The following is a 27,177-nucleotide window of genomic DNA, read 5'->3' as shown; positions in this document are numbered from 1 at the left end:
GTTCTTCCTTAACACTTAGGTAACATTTTAAAAAGGTCCCACTGGGGTTTAGGTAGAGTACAAGAGTTTCCTGACAGATGAATTTATCTGGGAGAGAGACAGGGGATCCTGAGAAATTTGGTTCTTAGGTGAGGCACCAAGCACTCAGTAACGTTTCAGTGAGGGGAAGTACTCCCTGAAGGCTTGCATTCCTCTGCATCCATGCATATTCTCATAACTTTACATTAGTAATTTTTAAATCTATTACACCAATAAGTTGCCCTCAGCATGAATCCCCAGAGTGACATTTCCCACCTCTGGGGAAAAAGTGAGCCAAAGCAACCCTAAAACTTTTCCAGGCATGGCCTAAGCACATCAGGGATAAGGGCAATCTGGTCCTGGTTCCATAAGTCTATGGACAACAGAACAATTGTTTCCTGTAGATGAAGGCACGATGGAGAGTGATGTTGAGCAGCAGTAAGGAGATGTCCATGGTTTGTTTGTTTGTTTTTTTTGCCAAGTGAATCCTTTGTTCTTTATCAGAGAGCCATGTGGCCAGTTCCTAGAGAGAGGACAGTGGAGGAAAAAACCTGTTTTTCCAATTAATCAGCTAGAACAATGCAAGACTCATCAGACATTAATTGGGGCATGCAGTGATTTCTGTGCATGGGTTGTCAGAGTGATCTCCAAAACGTTTTTTCATCCCTGTACCATCAACACTGACTGCCCTGCCCTACATCTTCTCATCTATTCAATCTGCCCTCCATGGAACATGATTTTTCCTCCTCTGTCTCCATGATCCCTCAGGCACAGCTGGTGGTGGTAGCTTGGATTTTCACACCTATGTCATTTTCTGGAGGAAAAAGGCCTTACATTCCTTAATTTTCCAGAGCCTAACACAGAGTTTCACATGCAGTATGGGTTGGCCTATGTGGATGTATTCCCAGTGACATTCATTAGCCACCATGACACTGCTGTTATAAGCAAAGCAACTCTGGCCAAGGAAACCTGATCTAAACTGGTGTCCTGCAGAGAGTGTCAGTCTTGAGAGAGAGAGACAGTTAACTTAATTAAGGATCAATTGCTCTGGGGTCAGGCTCAGGAAGTTTCTGCCATGTAAACTAATTGTAATTTGACACAGAGAGGAAGAATAGGGAAAAGCTATCTGTCCCCGAATGAGAAGAATTGAGAACAAAGCTGAAAAGTACAGAAACAGACAAAGAGAACGGGAGCTGCACAGGGACTAGGTAGCCCAGGTGAAGGACCCTCTCTCAGTTGTCATGGGACCATCTTTGGGAAGGCACAGAGGGAGATCCAAGCAAAATCCAAAATTAGGAGTTTGGCTCTGAAATATGAATTGGTGGGGTGAGTATTCCTGGGAGCTGGAGAGCCTGAGTTTGAGTCCCCAAACATTGCTTACTAGCCATGTGAACTTGGGCATGGGAAATAGTAACTTCTTGAGTACTAATTGCATTATTGATAATATTGGGAAAATGGCTTGTGCTTCATAAGGGTGTTGGGACAGTCAAATCAGATCAACATTTGCTTTGTAAAGTCTATTGTGCAATTTTGGTGTAGGCTGAGTATTATCACTTTCAATCCCAGGCTCTGCTTTGCATAACCTTCTATTTCCTTCAGCTAAATCCCATTTCGTCTTAGTGGTATGTGTTCATCTCTCCCTTAGGAGCTTCTGTCCTCGCCTCCCTTCCTCTTGTCAAAAAAATTTTTTATCGGTCATTTAAACTTCAGCGCAATTGAAGTGTTGTCACCTCCTGAAGGAATTTCTGGTGTCCAAGGAAAGCTAGAGAGGCATTTGAGAGAAAGTGGCTTACCTGAGCACCTGTGAAATCATGCTATCATTTGCCTCGTCTACTCACATGTTATACTGGCTCTTCCCCACAGCTTCCATGTTTTATCAATTTCAGGGAATATTATTTTGTTTTGTTTTGTTTTTACATTTCAGTGCCTCTGATATCAGAATGCATCTTCTTAGCATTGCTGTGTCACGCTTTAATTAGCAATGTTTTATCTTTTTAGTGGTTTATCAAATAATGGTGCATCTCCCAATCAAGGGTTTTCCATAGATGAAATACAACACTGTTCTTAGAGAGATGACATGATCAAAAGTAGAACTCATGAAAGCGTTAAAAAGAAAGGGGAGGTAAGGCAGTAGTTGCTTTGAAATCAGATCAGGAAACAAAGAGATGGACTGTTTCATTTTCTTCCACTTTTCAGCTGCTAAGCCTTACCTGGATATTTGGATTCTGTCCATTGATATCAGCTTTGGAAAGATCTGGGAAGTTTGGTAGATCCAGGAGAAAAGATTTTGGACCATCTCTTTGCAATGAAGGGTGCCCAGCCTCTTGCTGGAATCGCTGTCTGGGGAGGGGCTGGTGTGCAGCCTGGTGGTCCGGATGCTCCCCTGGTACCTCTCTGGAGAAAGGAGAGCTGCTTTCTGATGTAGAGTCACTTTCCACGTTGAGGTTATTCTAAAACAAACAAGTAAGTGAACAAATAAATAGGGCATGAATTAAAAATACCATCCTTAACAGTCCATTCAATTCAGGAGCAAGGAGAATTGCAGTGGCTGGAATTAAGCCTGTATGGTACTCCCAACTCATTTTCATTGCCCCATGGTTTAATTCTCCATTCTCAATAAGCCAAATCATCAGGAAACTTCTTCCAGTCTGCTACTTGGGAATTTTTTGAGGGTAAATGAATTATGGACTATTTATTAAACATCAAACACATCAACACAAAAGTACTATTTGAAAGGCCAATAGGTGCTCATTTAGAGTGGGAATCAAATTACGTTTTCCTTTTCACAGGTTCAACTGATTAACCACACCAGCGTTAGCTATAACCCTATAGTCCAGGGTTTGTTTCTTTGGTGTGGGTCAAGGAACAAAAGAGCTTACCAAATTGAATACAATACTTGATCTAAATCATTGATTATATCCATTCATTTATCTTCCCTCCCTCCCTCCCTCCCTCCCTCCCTCCCTCCCTCCCTCCCTCCCTCCCTTCCTTCCAATCAAAAAATGCCAACCACATACTAGGCACAGGAGATACAGCCATAAACAAGGCAGACATGGGCCCTATTCTCTTGGAGTGTAAATCTAGTTCAGGGGAATAAACAATAAATATATGGATAAATAAGTAAAATCAGATCAGAGAGTGGTGATTGCTAAGAAGAAAATGATAGAGAGCAGCTGGGGACACCATTAGATAGCTAGGGCAGACTTTTTTGAGAAAGTGACATCTGACACTAGACTTGAACAAAAGAAGAAAGCATCCTGCAAAGATTTGTGGGGAGAACATTCTAGTAGCAGGAATTACATGTAAGGCAGTCCTGAGGTGGGGATGAACGTGGTTCATCTGAGGGACAGAAAGAAGGTCAGTGTGGCCGGTATGGGGAGGAGGGAAGAACAGCATGAGATGAAGATGAAGGAGATGAAGGTAGCTGGAAAAAGTGACAAAAAGGCATTCTAAAAATTTAATGCCTTTATTCTAAAAAGTGCTAGTCTGTTGTTTTACCCAGCTAGTGAAAAATGTCTCTATTTAGTTGTCACTTGGGGAAAATTTCCCAGTGATTGAGGAGTGTAGAAATTGCTGGACTTCTTCCCCAAACCAGCCCTTCTCCTCACATTCTCTCTGGACCTTTCTTCGGTAGCTTCCTCCATCCCTTCAGAGATGGCATTTTCATGTTTACTGGTGGAGAGAGATGTGGAGATAGGATTTCACCAGCCCTTGGGTCAGTGGTTAATGTTCTTGTTATTCTTGGGCATGTTTTGGGGTTTGGAGCATATATTCCAGCACACTGTCTCCACATGCACTCCCTGCCCCCACCACAGTGCTTCTGACCCAGCCAAAGGGTTACATCTGGTATCAAAACACTCCTGACTCTGAGTCCCCAAAGTCAAGAAGGGCCTGGGGATGAAACTTATGCAGCATATAAATATATTCTTAGAGAGCTAAGGTGAGAGAATGGATTTTTCTTTAAACAGAAATCAGTTTTGTGGATGTTCCAAGAGGCCAGGAAGAGGGTAGGATAGATGGCATGTCTGCGGCCTCCTCTTTAAAACATGAAGTTACAGAGGGTTTGCTGGATTCTCTCAGCATGTTTTTGTTTGCCCTCTCTTTTTGGGGCAGTGTCTTCATTCACCTTCCCAGCCACCTCTCTGCCATGGCTTTTGTCTCCTGGCACTGATCAACTCAACAGAAGCCAAGAGTATTGTGCTGAACTTTGGTCCAGTGCATGGAGAGAGAGAGCAAGGGAGTACATACTATGTCTTTCCTCAACATAAGGCCTCTTTAGCACAGCCTGAGGGGAGATAACTAAATGCAATTGTTCCCTTGCTTTTCTCCCTGGATCCCCAGCCCTAAAACTTCCCAAACAGTGTTAGTGAGGACAGCTGAATTCCCAGGGAAAATTTTTTGCACAGGATTTGGGAATATAAGTCTCAGAAGGGGCCCAGGATTTGCTTGCCAATTGTTTGAGGGATCCCCTGCAAATTCAGTCCTAATGGCATTGTAGCAACTGGGAGTTACTACTTAATTGTGCTAAAAATGAAGCTCTCTCTCTTTTTCCCTGTCATGAAGAACTCTTTCTCCCACTAAAATATATTTTAGAAGAGGAGATAAGAAATATATTTTTGCTGCTATTTGGCATTTTGCTTAGATGGCTGAAAAAACAAGAATCCCCTTGATTGGTTTCTTGATCTGACTCTGGAATTTTTCCGGGTAGGAGATACTCCACCACAGAGTGATCTTGGCTCAGCCACAGACCAAGGAAAAAAACCCTTTAACATCTCTGTGGTTCAGTGACCCCCTCCATGTAAAATAGAGCAGATTATATGGAGAGTCCTGCACCTTCCCAGCAGGATAGTCAAGAAAACTCAGGTTGGATTGTATCTACACATGAAAAGAAAAGTAGAGAGTTAGGCGATTGGCTGGACAATTCAGGCCACAAGTGTCTCTGCCGGGAATAGACTGGGGTTAAAGTATGTTTTGGCTTGAGTGAGGCATGCAGTTGTGGCCTTTCTCCATCTTTCTCTAATCCTTCCCTCTCCCTGTCTGTAGGCCCCCTGACCCAGCTTAGTGTTTGTAAAGGATTTAGAAGATGGGAGGTAATAAAGAAATGCTAATCACAGTCTCTGAATATCTGACTTACTCTTGCATCTTTACCAAAACATTTATCTAGAAACCTTGGCTCGCTGCAGTGGCACGCCCTCAAACTCTTCAGAAACTGGAAGTCATAGGACGGGGAAGGTATCTTGCCATGGTTTACATAAAATGAAACTCAACTTTATTCAATTGATAAGAAGGTTCTGGAGTAGCCAATATTTTGATAATCTAGATTTTAAATCTGGGGCAGGGAGTGGTGGATAGGATCTACTGATAATGTAGGAAAAGGTCTTTTCATCCTTTCTTAAGGATACACTGCATATTTTCCTCACAGAGGCCCCATTGCAGGTCTTCACTGATGAGCACCATTTATTTCTCATCAAGCTCATTCACTGAACATCCCACTTAAATTATACTAGCAGAGTGAAGATTCTCAGGAATGGTAGTTCTCAAAGTAAAGATGCTTTATTCAGGAAAGCAAACATGCTTCCTGAAGACAACAGCTTAAGAAAGTCTAAGAATTGCAGAAATGTCACCATTCTTTTCAAAGTGCTGCAGGATTCATTTTGCCTAAATTCAAGTGTCATGAAGGGATTTGCTCAGTTTAGGAAAATATTTCTTTATCCACGATGTGTCTTCGAGTTAATCTTCAATCTGTGACAGTGCTATAGCTCCAGTAGCAATGTTCTCTCTGCAACTCTAATCTGAGGGCTGTGACTGCCAATGAAAAGAGCAACAGAAGAACCGAAGCTATTATATGGTTATACACATGCATTGTTCAACTGTTGAGGTAGGTGATGTCCAGTGGCCAAACTATCCTGCTACTGCTTATGTTCCCCATCTTTGTGCATAGTTCCTGCTCCTCCATTATTTTACAGTTTATCATTATCTAAAATGGGAATAAAGTAATAATAAAATGTCAATAATAATGAAATAGGTTCCATGCTCATGCAGCCTAGTATTTTGCCTTAGACAACTGTATTGTGGCAGACACTGTGATTGCCTAACCAACATGTGTTCTTTTTCTTACTCAATGTTTGATTCAGATGGCAAAGTGCCTTGCTAAAACTACATTTCCCAGCTTCCACTGCAGCCAGAGGTGACCACATGACACAGTCCTGTCCAATGAGATAGAAGTGGAAGCTGCTGAATCAGAGGCAGAGTTTGGCTTTTGCCTTTCTCTCTTCCACTTTGTATTGTTTGAAATGTGAATACTTACATCTGAATGGAATGAGGCAGCTGGCAGGCATGAGGATGAAGGCTATACCCTAAATGTGGCTAAATGGAAAGATGAAGGGGCCTGGGTCCCTGATGGCATTGCAGAGCCATCAGACCAGTCCTGCAATGGTGAATTCTGTGCTTCTTTTACCATTATCATCAATATTAATGTTAATCTTGACAATGCTGTAGCACCAATATCAGTTCCCTATTGTAACTCTCATTCTAATTATGACTATCAATAAAAAAAGGAGAAGCCCTGTTTGCCCAAGTGTCTCAAAGTTGAGTTCTCTATTCTCGGCAATGGGACATAATCCCCAGCTGATGATGTACTGACAGGGCATTTAGTGAGTCATCATGGTAAACTTCACAATGGCAACCAGGCTACAGATGTTCAGCTCTGCTAACTTTCCTAACTGGCTATGCCAGCTCTGCCATCTCTACCCTTCTCCATACATATTCAGGATCTTCTCATTGTTTCAGCATCTGTATATTACTCTACTCAAATCTATTACTGTATAATGTAATATTTCCTTTAATTTGTCCTAAAATACTATTATTAAATTTCAAGGAGTTTTCCATCACTGAAAGGAACCAGAGCTCCTTGGAAAAATAAATGGCTGATTCCAGAGCTTGGGCAGAAAAGTATAGATGAGTTTGAGATACTTTATTGTGGCAGATAGTAAGGGACCTTTCAGTGATTAAGAGTGTCCCCTTTAAAGAACATAGGAGCCAGCTTGAAGGGGCCCCACTGCCCAAAGATTAGACAATTTGGGCATCAAAACAAAAAGTTTGTGGTTGACCACCACACATTGAATCTATGAAAATCTCTGAGTGTATGATTTTCATAGATTCGAAAGAAAGAAAAGCTATTGTCACCATTCAAGGTAGGAATTTATAACACTCCTTACTTTGAACATTAGTATTAAAAAGAAAGGTTTTCCTGAGAAAGCAATATTTGAGCTGAGGTTGAAAAGGTGAGCAAAAGTGAAGCAGATGAAGAGAACAGAGCGGGGGTGGGGGGTAGAGGCGGGACATTGAATACTGCAGGTGAAAGGGTTTGGTGGGTATAGACTCCTCAATACCTGACATGGTCTGGTACAGGGATCCAAAGGATATGAGCATTAGAATGGAGTGGGTGTTAGGATCCAGACCACTCTGCTGTCTTAGTAATAAGAGATCACTGATTTAAATAATGTAATTGCCAGGCCCAACTCTACAGCATCTTGACCCACCAGCCATTGATCTGAAAGCTTTCTATCAAAGTGTGTAGTGACTTTTCCACTAGGCCACAACTTCCCTGGTGGCATTCTCTGGGTCATTTGTAAACTTGCTGAATCTGTCTGTGCTGGGATCTCTTCCCTCCTCCCTTGCTCTCAACAGCTGGCCCTAAATGCCCCTGAAAAGCTCTGCCAAGATGAACTAAAAGAGAAAACCTCTCATCTGTAGGCTGGGTACAATTTCTAAGATGACAAGCCCAAGTACTTTATTATTTATGTCCTTTCTCCCTAGGACATCACTGGACCAAGACCAAAGATGCCCAACGATTGCCTTCAGCTGCTGCACGTCTGCAGCTGCTCATTTTGGCTATCCTTGTGACCAAGGTGGATTACCACAGCCACATCAAAGTCAAGGTTGTAACAATGGTCATAGTTCCCAGCTAGGCATTTGGCATAGGCAGAGGGAGAGGGAGGGGATCTTTGGAGAACCAAGCCACAGTGAAAATTAGGTGATCAGCTCCAGGGGGGGATCAAATTGTGAAAATGGGTGCTGGGGTCCACCTTTGGAAAAAGTGTTCAAGCATCACTGTCTCAGTCTGCAAACAGCCACCTGCCCTATTCTGCAAATACTAACCAAAGTCTGGTGGGTAAAAACAGGCCTGATCTGACCATTTCCAGAATCCCCAGAAGAAGCACAAACTAGTAACAAATTATGGCTGGCTAGGACAGCTTAAAAAAATAAAGTCTGTAGTAAGTATTGCCACATTAGCACAGCTAGGCAGACTTCTTGGAGGCAGACGGGATGGCAGATTTCTGGAGGGCAAAGAACAGGCCATATTTGCAATCTCAAACCCTACACCCTCCAATTCCACAAGCTCAGGAGGCACCCAATAAGTACTAGTTGATGATAATGATGGCCACAGGCCTAGTTAGATTTTATTTTAATTAGACTCAGGCTATAGGCCTCATTACCCCTCATGTGGCTTTTATGTGGGATTCTAAAGAAAAAAAAAATCCGGGAATCTTCTATTGAAGATATTAAAGAAGATATTATTAGCAATGCTTTGGTCTCATAGACTTTGAACAACAAACAACAGAGATTATAATTAACGTCACTGCAGCCTCTCTCCTTAAAACATACTAACAATATAGCTAATTAGCAATATGTCCTCATTTGGGGCTGGACATCTGCATATTATTATCGACAATGCTTGTTTCCTTTTTCCAGATTAAAGGAAGCCATACTGCACCCAGGCATATGGCTGCGCTCCTTCCACATTAAAACACTCCATTTTCTTCTACCCACGATAAACACACTCAGGATTTTATCTGTGCCGGGCATCGATTTTTGTCTGGAACACTTCCACATGGCTAAAAATAAGTTCAAGAATGCCACTGGTGATATTTCAAAGGGAAGAGCAAATGTTTCTCTGTTTCGGGAGATAAAAGAATAAAAGGGCACACTGATTATCTTTACACATGATTGGGGAGCTGCAAGTGCCCTTAGGAAGAGAAAGCCAGGAGCGCAAAATGAATTTCACTCAGTAAAATCTGCTTTCTCAGGGGGTGCACTTGTCCTTAGGGCTCAGGACCATCACTGTAGGAGTGGCCTTAAGGGGTGCTGGAAGCTTGTTCTGGAAAGAAGTAGATAGGAGCCATGGGGAGAACCGTGCACTGTTGAATGCATAGCACAAGGTTAGCCACCTCCTGCTCTCTTGACCTGTGTGTGATGGAATGGCTCCCCTGAAGGTGGCAGGGACAGAGCGGTATCAATGGCTCTGTTTTATAGCAAGGAGGAAAATGCAAATTCCTGGCAGAGAAGAATTGGCCAGAAATGTGCTTCAGTCTTTGCTGTGGGACCCTGAAGCCAACTCTGGGAGCTAGCAACACAGGTACATTATGCTCAAGAATGCAGGAGAGTTCCATCTTGGTTGGCAATGGAGCCTTCTGTTGAAAGCCTGACTAATAGGTGAGGAATCTCTCATTATAGTGGCAGAATGTATCATAAGACTGCTTATTTTAGGGCTTGAGAATGACCCTGCTTATGATCTCAGTTGACTTTTTAGAAGAAATGAAGAATGGCCAGCTCCTTGCAGTTGGGCAGGGAGCTGGCTCCACAGGGGAAGAGGCCACTAGTGTGGGCTACCCACCCCTGTGCGTCTTTCTTAATTGAAGGCTCTTGGGGCCTTCTGACAAAATGGAAGTCAACACCCCACTGGCTCGCCTGGGATACTTCTGTAAACAGCTTTGATCTTGAAAATGTGTGGATTATTGGTGATTTTTCAAGTTGTGCTTTCTCCGCTGCTGGCAAAGAAAACAGAGTGGGAACTCTCCAGGACCCATTTCCTTTATGTCCTGTGAGGCTAAAGAATGAACAGAAAAGAAACATGAACTAGTCTTTCAAGTCTAAGAAAACATGTAAGAAGGAGAATACAAGGGTAGAAAGCCAAATTGGCCAAAGAAAACTTTACTCATCATCTAAAACATCTTTGCAAATGTAAGAGAATGAAGAAGGAATTGTATTTTCCAGAACTCTTCTCACGGGAATGGTGAGCTTGCCTAGTAGGAGCACTTTAATAGATCTCTTGGGGTGTGAGACAAACCCTCCCGCAAGAGTGTCCTAAGGGAGGGCTGTGTCTGCTGAGGGTGTATTTGGATTTGAGGGCAGAACTAGTTTGCTCTGGGCTACGAAGAACAGGTGGCCACCAGGGGGCTTTGGTCTCTGCTTTTTGCCATGTGGAGTCCAGCCTCCTTCTAAATCAAACTGTGAGTAAAATATTTACGGACTATGGATTACTGAGGATTTTTCAAGTTGTGCTTTCTCCATTTCTGACATAGAAAACAGAGCGGCAACTCCCTGGGACCCATTTTCCAGGATTCATTGTGAAGAGGCACCAAATTATTAACATGCCTAAGGGGCCCAGCTCTCTAAATCCTCTCTTGATCAGAAGGGGAATGTGTCGAACAGGACAAGGGGACCCAAGAAGTTAACAGCTCCTGCAGTGATTTTGTGTCTCTTCACATGGAATGGGGGGCACCCAAGGCCTAGGTCAAGACTGGTGTTCCACTGTTGAAATGCAGAACTTGGAAGGCAAGCCAAAGAGCGTGGGTGGCAATGTTCAGAGATTGAACTGGGGTATTGTGGCCCTGGGAACCCTTGCCCAGCTTATTATTTTAATTAAGAAGATGGATTTCTCTCAACACACCAAATCCAGACTCATCATTAAAACCTACAACATATATTTCTGCTCCAGTACTTCTAAAATTAGTTTTTAAGGGAACTGGACCTTAACTTTCGAATACTGGAAAAGGGCTCATGGTATTGTGGGAGGGGCCTGGGCCAGGAGGTATGAGGCCTGGGTCTATGTCCCAGCATTGCTCTGACCTAGTTTTGTAAGCTTAGACATGTTTTTGCACTTTTGCACCTGTGGTAGATTGGTTTGCAAAAGAGTCCACAAATTCTCTCTCTCTAAATATCCATGCCTTGGGTAGTTTCTCCCACACTGTCTTTGTGGTTGGCCATATGACTTCCTTTGGCCAGTAGAAAACAGTAAGCACAAACATGTGCTTGTGCTTTGGGGCTTGCCTATTTTTGCTGCTCTTTGGAATCCTGAGACTACTGTGTGAAAAGGCCTGGGCTAGTCTACTGGGTAATAAGAGACATGTGAAACAAAGATAATCTGTCCTAGACCAACCTGCCAGCCAATGACCAGTTGTTCCAATGGAGACCATCTTAGATCATCCAGCCCCAACTCAGTCAACTCAAACTAGAAAAGCCACCCAGATGACCCATAGAATCATGACTAGTAATAAACATTTGTGGTTTTAAGCTGATTAATTAAAAATGGTTTGTTACACAGCAAAAGCTAACTGATACGGGACCTCAGTTATAAATGGGCATGGTGAGGAAGAATGGAAACTGCAGAAAACCTCTCAATCTATCTGGTTTTGACATCCTAGCCATGAAATCTTCAAGAGACACTTGTTCTGGAGAAATTATTCCAACAATTAAAAAAAAACCCAACTTATCCCAAATGCTGAAAACATCAAATTGAGGATGGGGAGATTAAATAATACTGATAGTTCTAAATGCATAAAATATCACTATAGTGTTCAATGACAAGAACACCTCCTCCTTTTTTCTATCCTTCTACCTGCTAACTCTTAAGTTGGATAGAGTCTGTTGGAACCCTCTTCCGCGCACTGTTTCCATCATTTACATGTGCTGCTGTGTTAACAGTTCCATTGATAGTTTTTCAAATATTCTGAGTGGAGCTGTAACAGTTCCCCCTTACACTTTCATGATGCACCTGTACAGCTCAGTGGGCTGCCAGAAACTAGTAATGCTCATTTATTAGGGAACCCCTACTGACACCATAAAACAATCACAGAGCTATCACAAACCAACTACGACTTGAGGTGAAGAGAGAGCTGTAGCCACTAGGACTGGCTCCCCTTCCCATCTGCCTATACAGATTGTTCTTATTTGGGCTGCTGTTCTGCTCTCTCCATGGAAACTGTTTGATCTCTGCTTGGAAGCTGGCAGGCAATGTGACTGTGGGCCCTTGACTTAGCTTGGCTAGCCTTTCTTTATAAGGCTAGTTCCACAAGGATGCTTGTTCTCCTTGTGGATTCACTCAACAAACACAGGGTGTCTGCTTTATGCCACGTGCTCTGCTGGGATAAGAGTTCAAAAGCACATAGCTCGTTAAGACAAATTCTCCAAAACTTGAAAATAAAACAAAGGGACGATGGCAAGTTTATCACTTCATCCTCAGGCACAGTATAACAGGCCTGTACAAGATTATTTGATTCTCTAGGAGAATGTACGTACCTTTGTTTCACTTATTTACCATTGATTAGGGCCCAGACTAAAAGTTACATGCTCACTTGTAGATTTCCATCCTGTAGAAATACAATTTTTTTTGTCCAGTTGAAAGAATAATTCTTTAAAAGTTCTCTTCAAAAGAAAATAAAGTTGTAACTTTATGAGATGATGGATACTAAGTTTTTTGTGGTAATCACTTCACAATATATACATATGTTGAATCATTATGTTGTGCACCTTAAACTTACATGATGTCATATGTTAATTATATAAAACTAGAAAAAAAAGAAGCAATGACTCAAACTTTATGTCATATTGTCCTATAGGACATTAACCAGTTTTGTTTCTAGCTTACAAATTTACTTCTTCATGAGTTTCTCAATTAATTTTGTAAATATCTGTTCCTCAAATGCACTGAACCGGCATTAGCATCTTTCTAGTTCCCTCATTAATTAGTTAAATAAATCCTTGACATATGTTCATTTTATATTTGCACGAGACATGATTTTAACATTATAAAAATCATATTCGGACATACTTTTCTCTTCAAGGACTTTAGATTCCAGTGGGAAGTTAGGAAATGCTCCGACACTTATAAAACGCAAGGTGGAAAGTGGGAAATTCTTTAGCAGTGGATGTTTTCAATGTCAGGAAGTAAAATGATGCAGACTCCTAATTATGATTCTACAACTCACCATGAATCTTTAATGTCAACATTATTATGTTCTTTCTTTTTTTCTAAAAGACCCTTATTTATTTACTGGTCCAATGCACTAAAAAGCTGAAACAAGTATGGAAAAGCATGGTTAGTTTTTGGGACTTCTCTTGGGTTTCTTCTTCTGGAGGGGCCTTGAGGGGAGGACAGAAGGTCAAGTGCCCAGTGTCAGAGGGCACTCACCCTACTTTCAACCATGTTATTACCTCCCTGTGCCCATACAATGCCCTACTGTGACCCTAGAGAAACAAAGCACCCTCCAGTTTTGTTCTCAATACAAATAATTCTCCTACCAGATCCCACTCTAACTGGGGTTAGGCTGAAGAGAAAACAGCACTCACCTCAGGGGCTTTCTTTCCGGGGGTGGTCATAAAGAGGTGTGTGCAGAGAATGTGTGTACACATTTATGACTCTTCCCAGTATAAACATCATGGTACTAGGATGTATCAGTCTGAATCCGAGCAGGAAATGGATGGCGCTGAGGTACTAGGTGACAGAGGAGAGCTTCATAAAGGAATAATTTACAGATATCTGTGAAAATAGGTTGGAAATCACTGAAGATGCTACAGTGCCCAGGGCCAGAGAAGCCAGGGAGATCTTAAACCCTCAGGCATGAAGAGTCAAGGAAGGGAGAAGTTACCATTCTCCAAAGTGGGAAAATTGTGTGTGTGTGTGTAGGGGAAACTTAAGGGGCTCACTAAACATTGCAACCTCCCTCTCCTCTTCCCCTCATCTCTTGTATGTTTACCAATGGCCAAATCCAATCATAAGCCCAAGAACCAGGGAGCCAGTTGATGTAATACAGACAGATCACACACCTGAGGCATAAATTAGGATGGGGAAAGACAAACGGTGGATCTAGAGAGGTAAACAGAGACACCGGGCACATAGGACATGTCTGGGGGAAAGCATGTCATGGACATTAAATCTAATCTTCATGACATCTCTTTGAGGTGGACATGAGTACCCCCATTCGAGAGGTGAGATGACTGAGGTGGAGAGACCCTTGAGCTAGTAAGGAGGCACCATGCCCTGTTCCTTCCACTGTCTGCTGTCCTCATTCCTCTCCAGAGGTGTTGTTTAGAGTAAGAGAGTCTGTGGCCACCTTGAAGTTCCTATGCTCCCCCAACATCAGCCCAATCCAGGAGTAACTGTTCCAAGGAGATTGGCTCAAGAACACTGGCCGGAAGCATGCACTGACTGAATCCTCAACTCTGCTTCCCCACTTTGTGTGATGAGGATTCCTGGCCTTGTTTTCTTAGGAAAACTTCTTCTAGCTCAATGCTTCTTGACTTGTGCAGATTGATGACTTCACGGTGACAGTCTGGTCAACAATAAAAAACTGATATAATGAGCATGAAATAAAATGGACAGTGACTAATTCATGAAGGAAGAAGCAGGAATGAAATGCACATAGTAATTTATGTGAAAGTTATGGGAGCTACTCAGTGGGTCAGATGAAGCAGAGAACACAGAAAGTAAGGCACAAAGATCCAGACCCCAAACTTGCAAACATGTATTCTTTTGGATATTAGCCTCTGGGGTCATCACATTCTTCCTCCAACTTGTTAAACATTTGGGGTAAACTTTGAAAGTGACAGGGGTCCAAATGACCATCCACCATAGAATGTACAAGCAAAAATGCATGCATAAACAGTCACAGGATGAAACACAAGCAAATTTCACAACCGAAATGTTGAACAATGAAAAGTCAGATACAAACAAACATAAAACTTATGATTCTTTTTATATAAAGTTCAAAAGCAGGCAAAACTAACTAATGCTGTTAGGAGTAAGGACAGAGGTGACTCTCAGGGTGCCGGTCACTGGAAGAGAGCCCTCATGGGGTAGGGCTTCTGGGACACTGAAGATGTTCAGTTTCTTGATCTACAGGTTTGTTCACTTTGTGAAAATTTATGTAGGATCTCTGCTCCCTCTGTATGTATGTTACTTACAATCAGAACTTACGTAATTGCCAAAAGCACAAAAGAGAAGAAAATGGAAAAAATCAGAGGGAAATGGCAACTGGCAAGGTCAGAGATATTTCTTAAAGACACCAAGCTCCCCTGTTACTGCTATTTTCTGAACAATAAAGGGTGCAGGGAAATACAGCATATGGAAAAAAGAGAGACTCCACCTTTGGCATGTTATTTCCCTGTGGTTCAGTTTTCTCATCTGTAAAATAGAGAGCATCTCTGTGGTAAAATTACTTCTACTTCTTTTCTACCCTTTCTTACTCCCTTCTCTCAATTAGCCTTTCCTAGTACTCATTTTTATATTGTTATTTTTCCCTCTCTCTTTATTCTCCACAGCACCTAAAACTGAACCTTTTTTTTTTTCTTTAGGAGAGGACCAGGCCACTGAGAGCCCTGGGGGCCAGGTGAGGGGCTGGGCAGTGGGTGGTGCATTTCCTGGCATCTGGGATAGCAGGCCACTCTCTTGCTATTAATTATCGAGAACAGATATCTAACCTGTTTTCCTGTTTTTCAAAATTCCCTCTAATCTTCTAACCCTCTTTGTCCTGAATGGGTAATGAAAATATGGTACACATACACAGCAGGATGTTTATGAGAAAGGAGGACATCCTGCCATTTGTGACAACATGGATGGACCTAGAGCACATTATGCTAAGTGATGTAAATTGAAGAGAAGTATTGTAAAATATCACTTATATGTGAAATTATCTAAGGGTACAATTATTGTAACACCCATTGTACAGGTGAGAAAACTGAGGCTGAGAATGTTACCAAAGTTGTCCAGCTCACAAAGGGTCCAGCTGGGGCTTACCAAGCTTGTGAAATCTGACTGGCTGGCTGGAGCTACAGGTGTTAGCGCTAGGCCAGTGGACACAGGGAAGGCAGGCTGAGTTGGCCAAAACCTCAGGGAAGAATGTTAATACCTTTTTTAACCACCACCCCACCCCCCGCCATGTAAAGAGGGTCGTCAGAATAGAGAGAAAGGACTGAGACCACTACCAACCAAAGAGGCCAACCTTAGGGAGAGAGGGAATTGTCAGTGCTTTGGTCTTTTGAGTTTAAAGGCCATTTTCATTTCTACCATCCTCTATATAATAAAGCTGGTTCTGAGAATGGTCACACTCAAGCTGTATGGCAGGAGAAGGGCACAGGGTGGTTTGGAGTTCAACCACCTATTTTTATAGAATATGATCCAGAGGGGATGAGGGGATATCTGGCCTGGGCCCAGGATTCAGGGTCCTTGACTGCCAGCTTGGTGCTCTTCCTACAGAACTGGCTACTTTGGTGGCATTGTCCTGTTGCCCTTTGTGGTTTTACATGACTGAAAAGTTAGCATTTCTCTTTACAGTTGCAGTCCTACAAAAATATCTGGCCCTTGTTAAATGCCTTCTGAATGGATGGATGGATGGATAGATGGATGAACAAACAGGATTTCAAAGTCCAATAGGTGTGGGCACAATTGATTCCCTATGATTTCATCCAGGGCTGCCATGTACATTGTGTAACTTGTGTGTGGCACAAATGAGTCTGGTGAGGGGGCACATGGAAGCTGAAACTCAGAGTGGAGGAAGGGATGCTGTCTGCCCAGAGGAGTGGCTAAAGGTCCCCTAGTGTCACGCCTCTTTCTGTCTCTTTTCCTTCCCTATTAACAAAAATCCTGTGCATCCTTTAAAACCTTGTGTAGATATTGTCTTCTCTGTGAAGTCTTCCCTGATCTGTTTGCTCTGCATTACTACTGTCCCTTATAATGCTTCTTTTATTCTATTTATATGTATTATAAGATGCTTATTCATTTTTGCCCAGTTTCTGGTTAATCAAGGCACACAAAAGGTAATTTAACTATAAACTCAACTGCACAAAGGAGTAAATTATGCTAGTCGCATTAACTTTTTCAAGTAAATGCATATCTGCTAACAAAGAGAGTACTTTGTACATTTCTGAAATCCCTTTGCTATCGTGCTAGTGCAGCTACCATCATTACTTGTTCTTTCAACTCCCAGCTTACGTATCACCTCCAGAAGAAGGACTCCTCTCATCCTCCTCTGTGGATAGTGTCCCTCCTCCCTGAACAGTTTCCCTCCATCACTCTGCTTATTTCCTTTCTAGTAGTTGTCACAGGCCGAAATGACTCTACTTATGGACTTTCTTCTTTGCTGTCGGCCCCCACCAGGATGTCAGTTCCTTGGAGAAGAGATTATATCTGTTCTGTCACTTCTGTATACTTGGCTCTTAGCCCAGAGCCTGGCACATAGTAAGACCCCACAAAGTGATGATGACTGACATCAAGTGATCACGAGCTGATGAGTGAATGAATGGACAAGCAGGATTTCAAAGCCCAATGGGCATGGACATGGTTGACTCACCCTATGTCTCTGGAACCACATTTGGGTCCCAGGATGCAGGGGGATGAAGGGAAGGTATGGCAGAGGTGGAGAAAAGTCTGTCTGGCTCAGTTTCTGATTTGATCTCCACTTATATGGTGACCCCAAGACCTGGCACAACATGCCATGGCACAGTGATGTCATGAGCACTGCCTGGCTCTTCCCTTTGTCCAGGAAGAGAATGTAGAGACTGTGTTGGAGGTACCAATGACAATAGCACCTGTGCATGACCAATTCACCATTTAATGTCCAGCAAGTATACCAAGAAGCAGCCCTGGCAGACACCATGGGGCAGCCAGGGTATGAAGCAAAGACAGAAAGGAGACTTAGAAGGAGCTGAGGTGCAGGGCTCAGGTACTTTGCTCTTTTGAATTGAGTTCTGATACTGAACATTTTCTGAATCTGCTTGCTTTTCTTCCATGTCAAATAAGAATTTAAATTCAAAGGTTTTATATATACATATTTATATACATATTTATTTATACATACACATATTTATAAGTATGTATACATAAGTGCATATAAATATATATTTGTGTATATATAAAAATGTTTACATAGGTATATATTTATAAGCAGTATATATACATATATAAACATACATATGTATTTATATATACACATATGGATGTGTGTTTTAACTTTAATTTCAGTTTTAATTTTTAATTTTAAGATCTCCCAAGTGTCTCCTCGTTCCTAAAGAAGCTCACAGAAAAGCTGGTAATAATGCTGAGTTATCACTTGAACCTAGTTGCTCTCAAAGTGTGGTTCCCCAGACCAATAACATCAGCGTCACCTGGGAAACTGTTAAAATGCTGATTTTCAGTCCTGTCTGCAGAATCCAAGTCTGTGGGAGTTAAACTGAGCACCCCGTGATTTACCCAGCCCTTTCAGTGATTCTTACAGAGGCTAACATCTGAGAACCTCCACTTTAACCAGGGGAAGATAAGGAACAGTGGCTGAATAACAGTTAGGAAGCTATTATCCTGAGGGTTACTTTAGCAAAGGAGAAAGATTTCCAGGAAATGGTTGTGTATTTTTATCTTGGGGAAATAGCAAATGAGCCACAGGGTATCCAGTCCAGCTTGGGGAGTCACCCACTCCTCAGGGATCTTCCACAATGAGGACACTGTGAGGGGAAGGGCAGAGTACCTCCCTCTCCAGGGCCCCTGGGCAAAGGAAGCTGCCGCTGAGTCAAATGACATTATAGAGCAACATATGAGATGAAAGACAAAAACCCAAAGATGGAGGGTGAACTAGGTAAGACTTCCCACTTCTCCCAGTATCAATACATTCTAGTCTTGTCACACTTGCTTAGGTAGCAAATGTCCCAAATGGGGTAGTAAAGGGTTTTTAAATGATTGCTCCCTTGCTCTGTATCTGAGTCTGAAAAAGCCATGCAAGTTCATGGGGAAGGACAGGCTTGGGTGTGATTGGCTGCTGAATAAACTTTTCTAGCTTTTCTAGGACTGGTAGAAGATTCAGAAAGAGACTGAAGAGGAGGCCCAGAGGCAAGCCTAGGAGAGTAGAGAAATTATCCATCAGTATATGAGAGGAGTGGGAAGAAGGGTGGTGGGAGACAGAGAAGAGAGTTGGACCAAGAGTTGCTTACAGGTGCCCCAAATGCCAAGTGACTATTCCCATGGTTTGAAGATGGTTCCTCTTTAAAACTGAAATCTCCCTGGTGCCCCTTAAGACCCTGCCACACATGGTAAATCCATCAGCAAGGATAAATCTCAAACTGTCCTACATCTAACTTGACTTTTCGAGGAGATTAAAGCAGTGGCTCATATCTGAAGTTGAAGAAGCAAAATCTATTTGTTCTTAGCATATACACAGTAGCCACCATCAAAACCAAATGGCAAATGTGCCTAATCCAAAGGAAGAACACCCGGACCAGAATCTGTTCTCCAACTCTTCTCTGCCCTTGCCCCTGGAAAACAGCAGCCTGATGGATGCATTCACACCTATGTGTTGGAAGGCTCTGTGGACAGGGTCAACTATTGCCAGGAATCCAACCCAAGAAAATGCTCTCTTCAAACAAGCCACACAGGCCTGGACTGGAAAGGCTCATGTAGCAACCAGGGCTTCACTTTCCTCCAGCAAATTTATACCTCGTTCTGCGAAAATGCTTTTTGTTTGCTCGCTTGGACTCCCATTCACTTCCCAAGTGTGCAGACAGAAAGACTTGTTTTTCGATGGAGCCCAACCCATATTTTAACCAAAGTCCTGGATGTTCAGTCATTAAGAGCTACAAATGCTCACCTTCCCCAGTGGTCTACAGAAAATGCACAGAGATGCAGAAGTTCTCCAACATACCATGTTATATAAACTAGCAGTGGCTTCTTTCAAAATCCTGATTTTGAAAGTGGGCTCAAGAAGGTCAGAAGAAAGAGTTTATTACAAGTAGATTTGCCATCTCCCTGACCAAAGGAAATAATGTTTTTTGTTTTTCAAAAGAGAAAGAAAGCATCTTAGGATTCCTCCCTCCTGCATGCCACTGCTGGTTCCTTCCCTCACTGCATGCCTCACTTTATCTCATGCCAGATCATGATCTCAGGCCTTGAGCCCATGAACAGAAGATCCCGTTCCCCAGAATTCTCCCCCCCCCCAAGGGAATGTCTCCCGTTCCAGGTCTTGAACAAAGATTCCACGACACATGTTTGATCTCTTCACGCTCCATTTTCATTAGTCCTTCACACTCTCCATCACTTGGAAAAATACAAACAGCATGGTTCAGTTTTAAGGTTAAGAACTGACAGTCTCCATAAACATTTTTACAATCAAAGCTGACTTATCCACTGCCAGAATTCAGTGTCTGTAAGAGAGGGGTGAGGTGGGATGGAGGCAAGGAGTGGAAAGTGGAAAACTTCATCATCAGAGTAAGAGAACAAGTGCTGTGCCTTCAACTGCAGAGTGAAGAATGCCCCACGGCATTGCTGGCAAAGAACTGGGTTGATCCACCTCCAGATAATTAAAGTACAGCCATCCCCCCTTATTCATGAGGGATATTTTCCAAGACCCTTTGTGGATGCCTAAAACTGTGGATAGTACCAGACCCTAGATAGACTGTGTTTTGCCTACACACACACACACACACACATACACACAAACACACACCCCTAGGATAAAGTTTAATTTATAAATTAGGCACAGTAAGAAATTATAATAACTAATAATGAAATAGGACAATTATAACAATATACTGTGAGAAAAGCTCTATAAATATGGTCTCTCTTAACATATCTCATTGTACTGTATATACAGCTTGGATATGCTGAACAAAGGGACGATTCACGTCCCAGGTGGGATAGAGTGAGATTTCACCATACAGGATGGTGCTCAATTTAAAACATATGAATTGTTTACTCCTGGAATTTCCCATTTGATATTTTCAGACCATAGCTGACTGCAGGTAACTGAAGCTGCAGAAATAGAAACTGGGAATAAAGGGGGTGGGGACTACTATATCATAGACAGGGACATGGAAACCCAAGGAGCAGGGTAGCTCAGGTATACATTCCTGACTTACAGAAAATATGAAGCAATCAACAGTTCTGAGTTATGAGACTGCCAGGTCATAAATATTAAAAGTTGTCTATGATGAGGTTCTAAAATCATTCTCATGAAATTTTAAGTAGAGAGAAAGCAGAAAGCAGAGGGCAACAGATGGAGGCAGAGAAGACCCAGAACTTAAGCCACGTTCCACCTTACACCACCCCAAATATTTATGAGCTGAAATCATCTAATTAGCTGAAATTTATAATGATGGTGTATGGGCAGATGAGCTTTAGGACTTTTATTCATTCACCCATCCAACATATAATTAAAGAGAACCAATTACTCCATTCCAAAGCCTGGGAATACAATGGAGAGGAGACAGGTAAAGTCCTTGCCCTCATGGAATTTATAGCCTCCAGCAGAGGTTCCCAAATTTTGTTGCCCACCCTGATGTCAAGGTCACATCCCAAACCTTTTAATCAGGGTGTATATGGGGTAGGATCCAGGCACCATATTTTCAAAGATCCATAAAGGATTCACAAGTGCAGCAAAGTTTGGGAACCACTTAGGATTCTTAACTGTGTCACCATGATTGGCCCCGTCAATGAGCACCAAAGTCTTGTCCATGGCTTATCTTAGCAGCTCCTGCTCTGCTTTCTGAAACTCTATGTGCCCCAAAGAACTTCATCCTCACATTTGCAGTATAAGTGCAAAATTTTCTGTAAGCTTAATTCATTTGAATATTTCTGAGAGAGTTTCCTAACTAAAAGTACTAGTCACAAACTTAAATGCTGGTAGGATGACCTCCTTAATCCAAAACCTAAATCAGAACACATTACCCAGCACCTAATCTGATCATGGTATAAAATATTTGAAATCCAGGACACCCTAGAAACCCTAAGCCTCTTGGCTGCCATATCTACAAGGTCCTTTCATGGTATGAACCCTGGGAGCAGACTCCCAGCGGGTTTAAATCACCTGATTCCCTTGTTAAGGTAGAAAAAAAAGAACTCGCTGGATAAACCCTTTCTTTCTATTTTCTTTGAGCTTTTATATTCCATTCTTCTTCAAGTGATCAATGGAAATTCATTATAGACTTTCTTGGACTTACTCCTGGATTTTCATCAATTTAGAAAGGAAACATTACATTAAGTCTTTCTCTGGAAGGCTCCAGGAATTTTAAAAAATAAGAATAAAAGAAAAGAGAGAGAAAAAAAAGGAGTCTGCTTTGAAGTTGCAATGAACATGCCAGAAAAAAAAAGCACAAAACCCCAAAATGATGGATCCTGAGAAAAATGTTGAAGGAGAAGTACTTCCCCTGTTTCCCATTGTGCGTTCTTAAGGGTGAAGTGGTCCCACTCAAACCACCAGAGCCTGCCAGTTGGCCAACCCAGCGGCATTCCACAACAGAGATTAAAACCAACTTTATGATTGTGGTGCAAATAATAAAGAGCCTGGCAGGGTTTCCTTCCAAAATGAAAGCTCATTTATTTTCTGAGGTGTATAATTTGGTTGTAAATGTTTCCTTTGGGCCAAAACATCCCAGATTGTGCTTTTGCCTGGAACACATCACTGCTGTGCTGGAGAAGAATGGACTCCGTGTGGTCGTGCCGTGTCCATCCACTCGGGGCATGGAGGGTTCAAGTTGGCCCTGCTCTTGTGTCACATCTGGTGGCAGTGGTCTGCAGTGCAGAACTAGAGATGGGAGGCAGGCAGTGCTGGGCCTGGACTGGCTGCACCAACTCCCAAGTTGTCCATCTGTGAAATGGGCAGGCTCACCACTGGCCCTCATCTACCCCTCACACCTGTTTCGGTGCCTCTCAGTGCTTAGGAGAGCAGAGGAGCATTGGGAGCCCTGTTCCCTGTAAAACTTAGCTTTTCTTCTATGTCTCTGTGTATTTATTTATTTTTTCAAAAGTCACTTTTAAAAAATCCACCCAGTAGTGACTAATATTTGGATACAGACAAAGCCAGATTCTTTCCAGGCCTCATGGGCTGACCACACATACTTGGGGTCAGAATTTGGCCCATTGTGTTTAGCCAATCTCACCCAAATATAAACAGCTTTTCACCCTATATGAGAAGCCTAAGAAATAACAGCCCTTTCTACCATTTTCATGTTTGTCAACTCTCTTCCTTACATCATATACTTTCATCCTGTCTTCCATTTCCAACTCCATATTAAATCTAAAGCCAGTGCCAGGCTTTGTAGATAAAAATATATTTATCCCACTGTTCCCTGCCCCAAACAACATGTAATACAAAACAGGAAAATATCTGGTGAGATCAAGGGTGTGGCATCAAAAGTCATCATGTGACGTCCCTTTATGATATATGAAGTTGCTACTCTAACACTGGGATTGGCGTGAAGGAGGGGGGAAGAAGTGAACTGAAAGGGGAAAAGAAATTAGTGCAGTTAACCTGGGAAACCTGAGAACACTGGTAGAAATTAGTGTTGTGGGACTTGCCTCAAGAGGTGAAATTCAATGGTCTTGTGTATTATGAAGTTACCTGCAGGGAAATGATAGAGAGAGCTTTCACTAAACCCGAGATTCTCCCGAGATTGACCACAAAGCAGCAGGTCAGGCACAATGTTACATAAAAAAATACCTTCCTATGGAGTATAGCCAAATCATTGCTAAGATGACAGTCCACCAACTTGTCAAATTTATATCACATTTTCCAGTTGGTCAGGGCCCCACAAATCAGTTCACATACGAGCCATGCAGTTCATGCTCAGCTTTTTGGATAATCACTGGTTGCTGATCTTCACACCCCTAATTCAAGGACAGCAATATGAAATGTTCTCAAAGGAGAACCGAGTGAATAAATACTAGAGCATAAAAGTTTATGACAATTCGTGTACAAAGAAACATAATATGAGTCAGGCAGCTATAGCTTCAGACTCCAAGTAACCCAGTGGCTGCAGCTAATTCTTTCAGCACTTCGGCTGCTGCCATCACCCACATGCCCACCTGGAACTTGGAAAATCAAGTTTACAGTGTTTGGAAACCACAATATTGACACATGATAAACAGGTCACAGAAGAAACTTGGACTTCCCTCAGTACTGAGCCCACAAAAGCAAGGGATTCAGACCACGCCTGTTGCATGAATGCCAATTTTGCACTGTGGTTAGAGGGTTTTATTCTAGGACACACACATCATACTGAGATAAAAGAGAAGCCAGGATCCCACTTCTTTTTGAAAACCATAATTCTTTCCTACTTTACTACCTTATGTCAATACATCTGAGCCTCGGGGCTGTAAGTCACTTCCTGTCATGGTCAAGTTTCATCTCCTTTATGAAGCACTCAATACTTTTCACAGTTCCCAGGTGCATACATGGCTTAGCTGAAAGTCGTTTTGAATTCAGAATATTGCCTACAGAGCTCTGGACAGTGGGTTTTGAGAAGTAATTATCCCCTTGCCTAAATATCCTTTATAAGTGCTCCCTACACACACACACACACACACACACACACACACGCGCGCGCGCGCACACACTCACACTCATACTCACACACACACACGCACCGCTATCCTGACAGAAATGCCTATGGTTCTGACCAACTGTTCAGGTAAAGGTGTAGCAGGTCACTAGAAGCCTCTTGACCTGTGGAGGCCACAAAATGCATCATATGGTCAGAAGTGAATCAGGGGACAGCAAGAGACACACAAAGTGACATTTAAAAGCATGTTCCTGTAGCTGCTTATTGTAGTAAGTTAAAAAGTTTAAGTCACAGAGTAACAAGGACTTGCAGACCCAACCCAGGCCCTTCTTCTGCCCCTGATGTTCTTTTATTGATTTATTTTTTAAAACTTTCTGTTTTACTCCTTCCTTTGCCCTAGAATGGTAAAACCAACAAATAAAGAAGCAATAAAAATAAAAATACAAAAGTAGAAACTTTATTATATGCAGGAGTTGAGTGACTGAATCATTTCATTAAAAATCAGGTCAAGTTAGGTGGTTTTACATTGAAGAGAAAAAAGCAGATATAATTGGAGAAGCCCTAACTAGTCACTTCCTTCTTAGAGGCTGGGCTTTGGGAGATTGGATAACACCTTGGGATGCAAGAATTTAATCGGGGCTCTGCTGTAGTCTGAAGTCAATAGGTACATAAATATTTTGGGTCTCAGTTTCCTCATCTATAAAATGAAAATAACAGTATCTTCTCCGTTTCCCCAAATATGGTGAGGGCATTTTGGAAGGTACAACACTCACTGACATCTCAGACTTTATTGAACACGTGCTACTTGCAAGGGTTACCCCATATGTTGTCAGGTATGAAGAAAAGCAAGTTAGTACTGCTGCTCTTGAGCCCCTTACTGTTTTGGTAGGCAAAGTGGGCAGTAGGGATGATTCATGTCTCCAGATAATTTTATGCATATATATGAGTATATGCAAAAGAATGTAATCATCCCTTAATGGATGTACCATGTTATGAGGGTTTAGATATGGCCCATGTCCACCTCAATAGTTCACAGAAAACCTTATATGGTTTGTCTAGAATTTTTGCAGCTGGAAAAGAGGAAGGAAGGCAGTACTAGCCAAGGGAATGGCCTGAGCAGAGAGGAAAAATATCATGGGGAGGGTACAAGGACTAGTAACAGTCCCATTTGGTTGCAAGTACTTTTAAAGCAAAGGCTATGAAAAGTTGGTTAATTACAGGTATGCAGTTCCTCAGTATCTGTTTTGAAGCCAGGGATGAGAGAACCATTGGAAGTTCTTAAGCAAGGGAAGGCAACAATTTTTGACAAGTTGACTCTGAGTATGATATTTTGAATGGATATGTGGAGAGAGAAACTAGAATTGAAATTAATGAGATCTGGGGAAGTAAGGACCCAGGTCACCACACCAGGCAGTGAATGGGAACTGCCAACTATTGGGTCAAACAGGATCAGTCAGGTTCTTGTGTATATGTGGAGGGGAGATGGAAAGTGGCTTCTGCAAGGTCCTTGATGGTCTCATCTGCTGGAATTCACATTTTTGTGCCATCCCCTTCCTTTGAGTACGGGATGAAGTAACTGGCTTTTAACCAATAGGAGAGGCAAAAGGTGAGTGACTGGGTGTCACTCACACTGTTTCTGGCTTTATTCCCTTGATTGCTCTGATGAAACCAGTTGCCATATTTGAAGCCAGCTGCCCTATGGAGAGGCCACATAGCAAGGAGCTTTGAGTGCCTCTGGCTGATAGCTCTCGAGAAACAATCTTGCCAATAACCAAGTGAGTGAGCCTGGAAGCCAGTCCTTTTCCAGCCACACCATGAGATAACTGCAGTCCTGTCTGTTAAACTCAACTGCAGCCCATGAGAGACCCTGGACCAGAAGTGACCAGGTAAGCCGGGCCCGAATTCCTGACTCACAGGAATTCTGAGATAATAAATGTTTGTTTTTTAAGCTGCTAAATTTGGAACCAGAGCTATCTCATACAGGGAGGGAGGTACTTAACTGACATGGAAATGGTAGGGGACAAGTGCTGTTTGAGATTAAAATCCCAAATTCATGGTCCGAAGTTGTGCATACACTTTTTACTAGGCTTTGTTGATGTTAGAAACTTTTCATAAAAGGAAACCTCTCGGCCACCTCTTACTTTCACTGTTTCCTAGAGTTGATTAATAAAACATGACTTGATTTTCAATTTCAAGCGACTCAGGGGGGCATTCCAATAGAAAAACTGGCAGGAAATTAATACCATACACACCAGGAAAGGCAGATGCTTCTGAATCTGACACTTGGGGGAAAACACACCTTTCCTTTTTACACATCCTTCCCTCCTTGGATTTTACATTGGTAGTTTGTTTTTAGGAGCCTTGGAAAAGGGCAATATTCTCTCAGTATAAAATGAGTCATTCTACAACATGAAAATAGTTGAATGATAGTTAACAAAACAGTTGGCCAGGGATTTTGAAGAAGCTGCATTATTTATTTATGCTTCAAGTGTAGTGATATCTGACAAAGCTAATGTTATGTCTGTGAACTGTGGAGTAAATCTCCATGCTAAATCTCTGAAATATGTTTTTATATGAAATGTGATTACTTATAATTAAACTTTTTCCCTCAATCTTCTTGCTTGCTGTGAGGAAGACAAATTACAAAACTGCCCTACCACAACACTTGCAGGACTTTCAGGGCATATAGTATCTGAGGAAGTAGTCACACTGTTTGTGTTAGCTAAGCCTGGGTTTTTCTGTTTTTTTTGTTTTTGTTTTTTTCATATGACATCTTCCACA

The 27,177-nt window shown here is 42.2% G+C and overlaps 1 protein-coding gene across 1 annotated transcript in view; it reads right to left on the bottom strand.

The window, feature by feature from the left end:
* Positions 1-27,177, bottom strand: part of ISM1 (isthmin 1) — a 67,299-nt gene that overhangs the window by 20,267 nt on the left and 19,855 nt on the right. The window contains exon 2 of the mRNA XM_054574066.1: positions 2,229-2,468. Within this exon, the coding sequence (XP_054430041.1) occupies positions 2,229-2,468 (240 nt within the window). The remainder of the gene's footprint in view (positions 1-2,228; positions 2,469-27,177) is intronic.

Source organism: Pteronotus mesoamericanus, unplaced genomic scaffold (genome assembly GCF_021234165.1).
Source record: "Pteronotus mesoamericanus isolate MK-2021 breed Mesoamerican mustached bat unplaced genomic scaffold, CSHL_Meso_final contig_25, whole genome shotgun sequence".
Lineage (NCBI taxonomy): Eukaryota > Metazoa > Chordata > Mammalia > Chiroptera > Mormoopidae > Pteronotus > Pteronotus mesoamericanus.
Note: the sequence above shows the minus strand (reverse complement) of the source record. Positions and strands in the feature narration are given on the sequence as shown.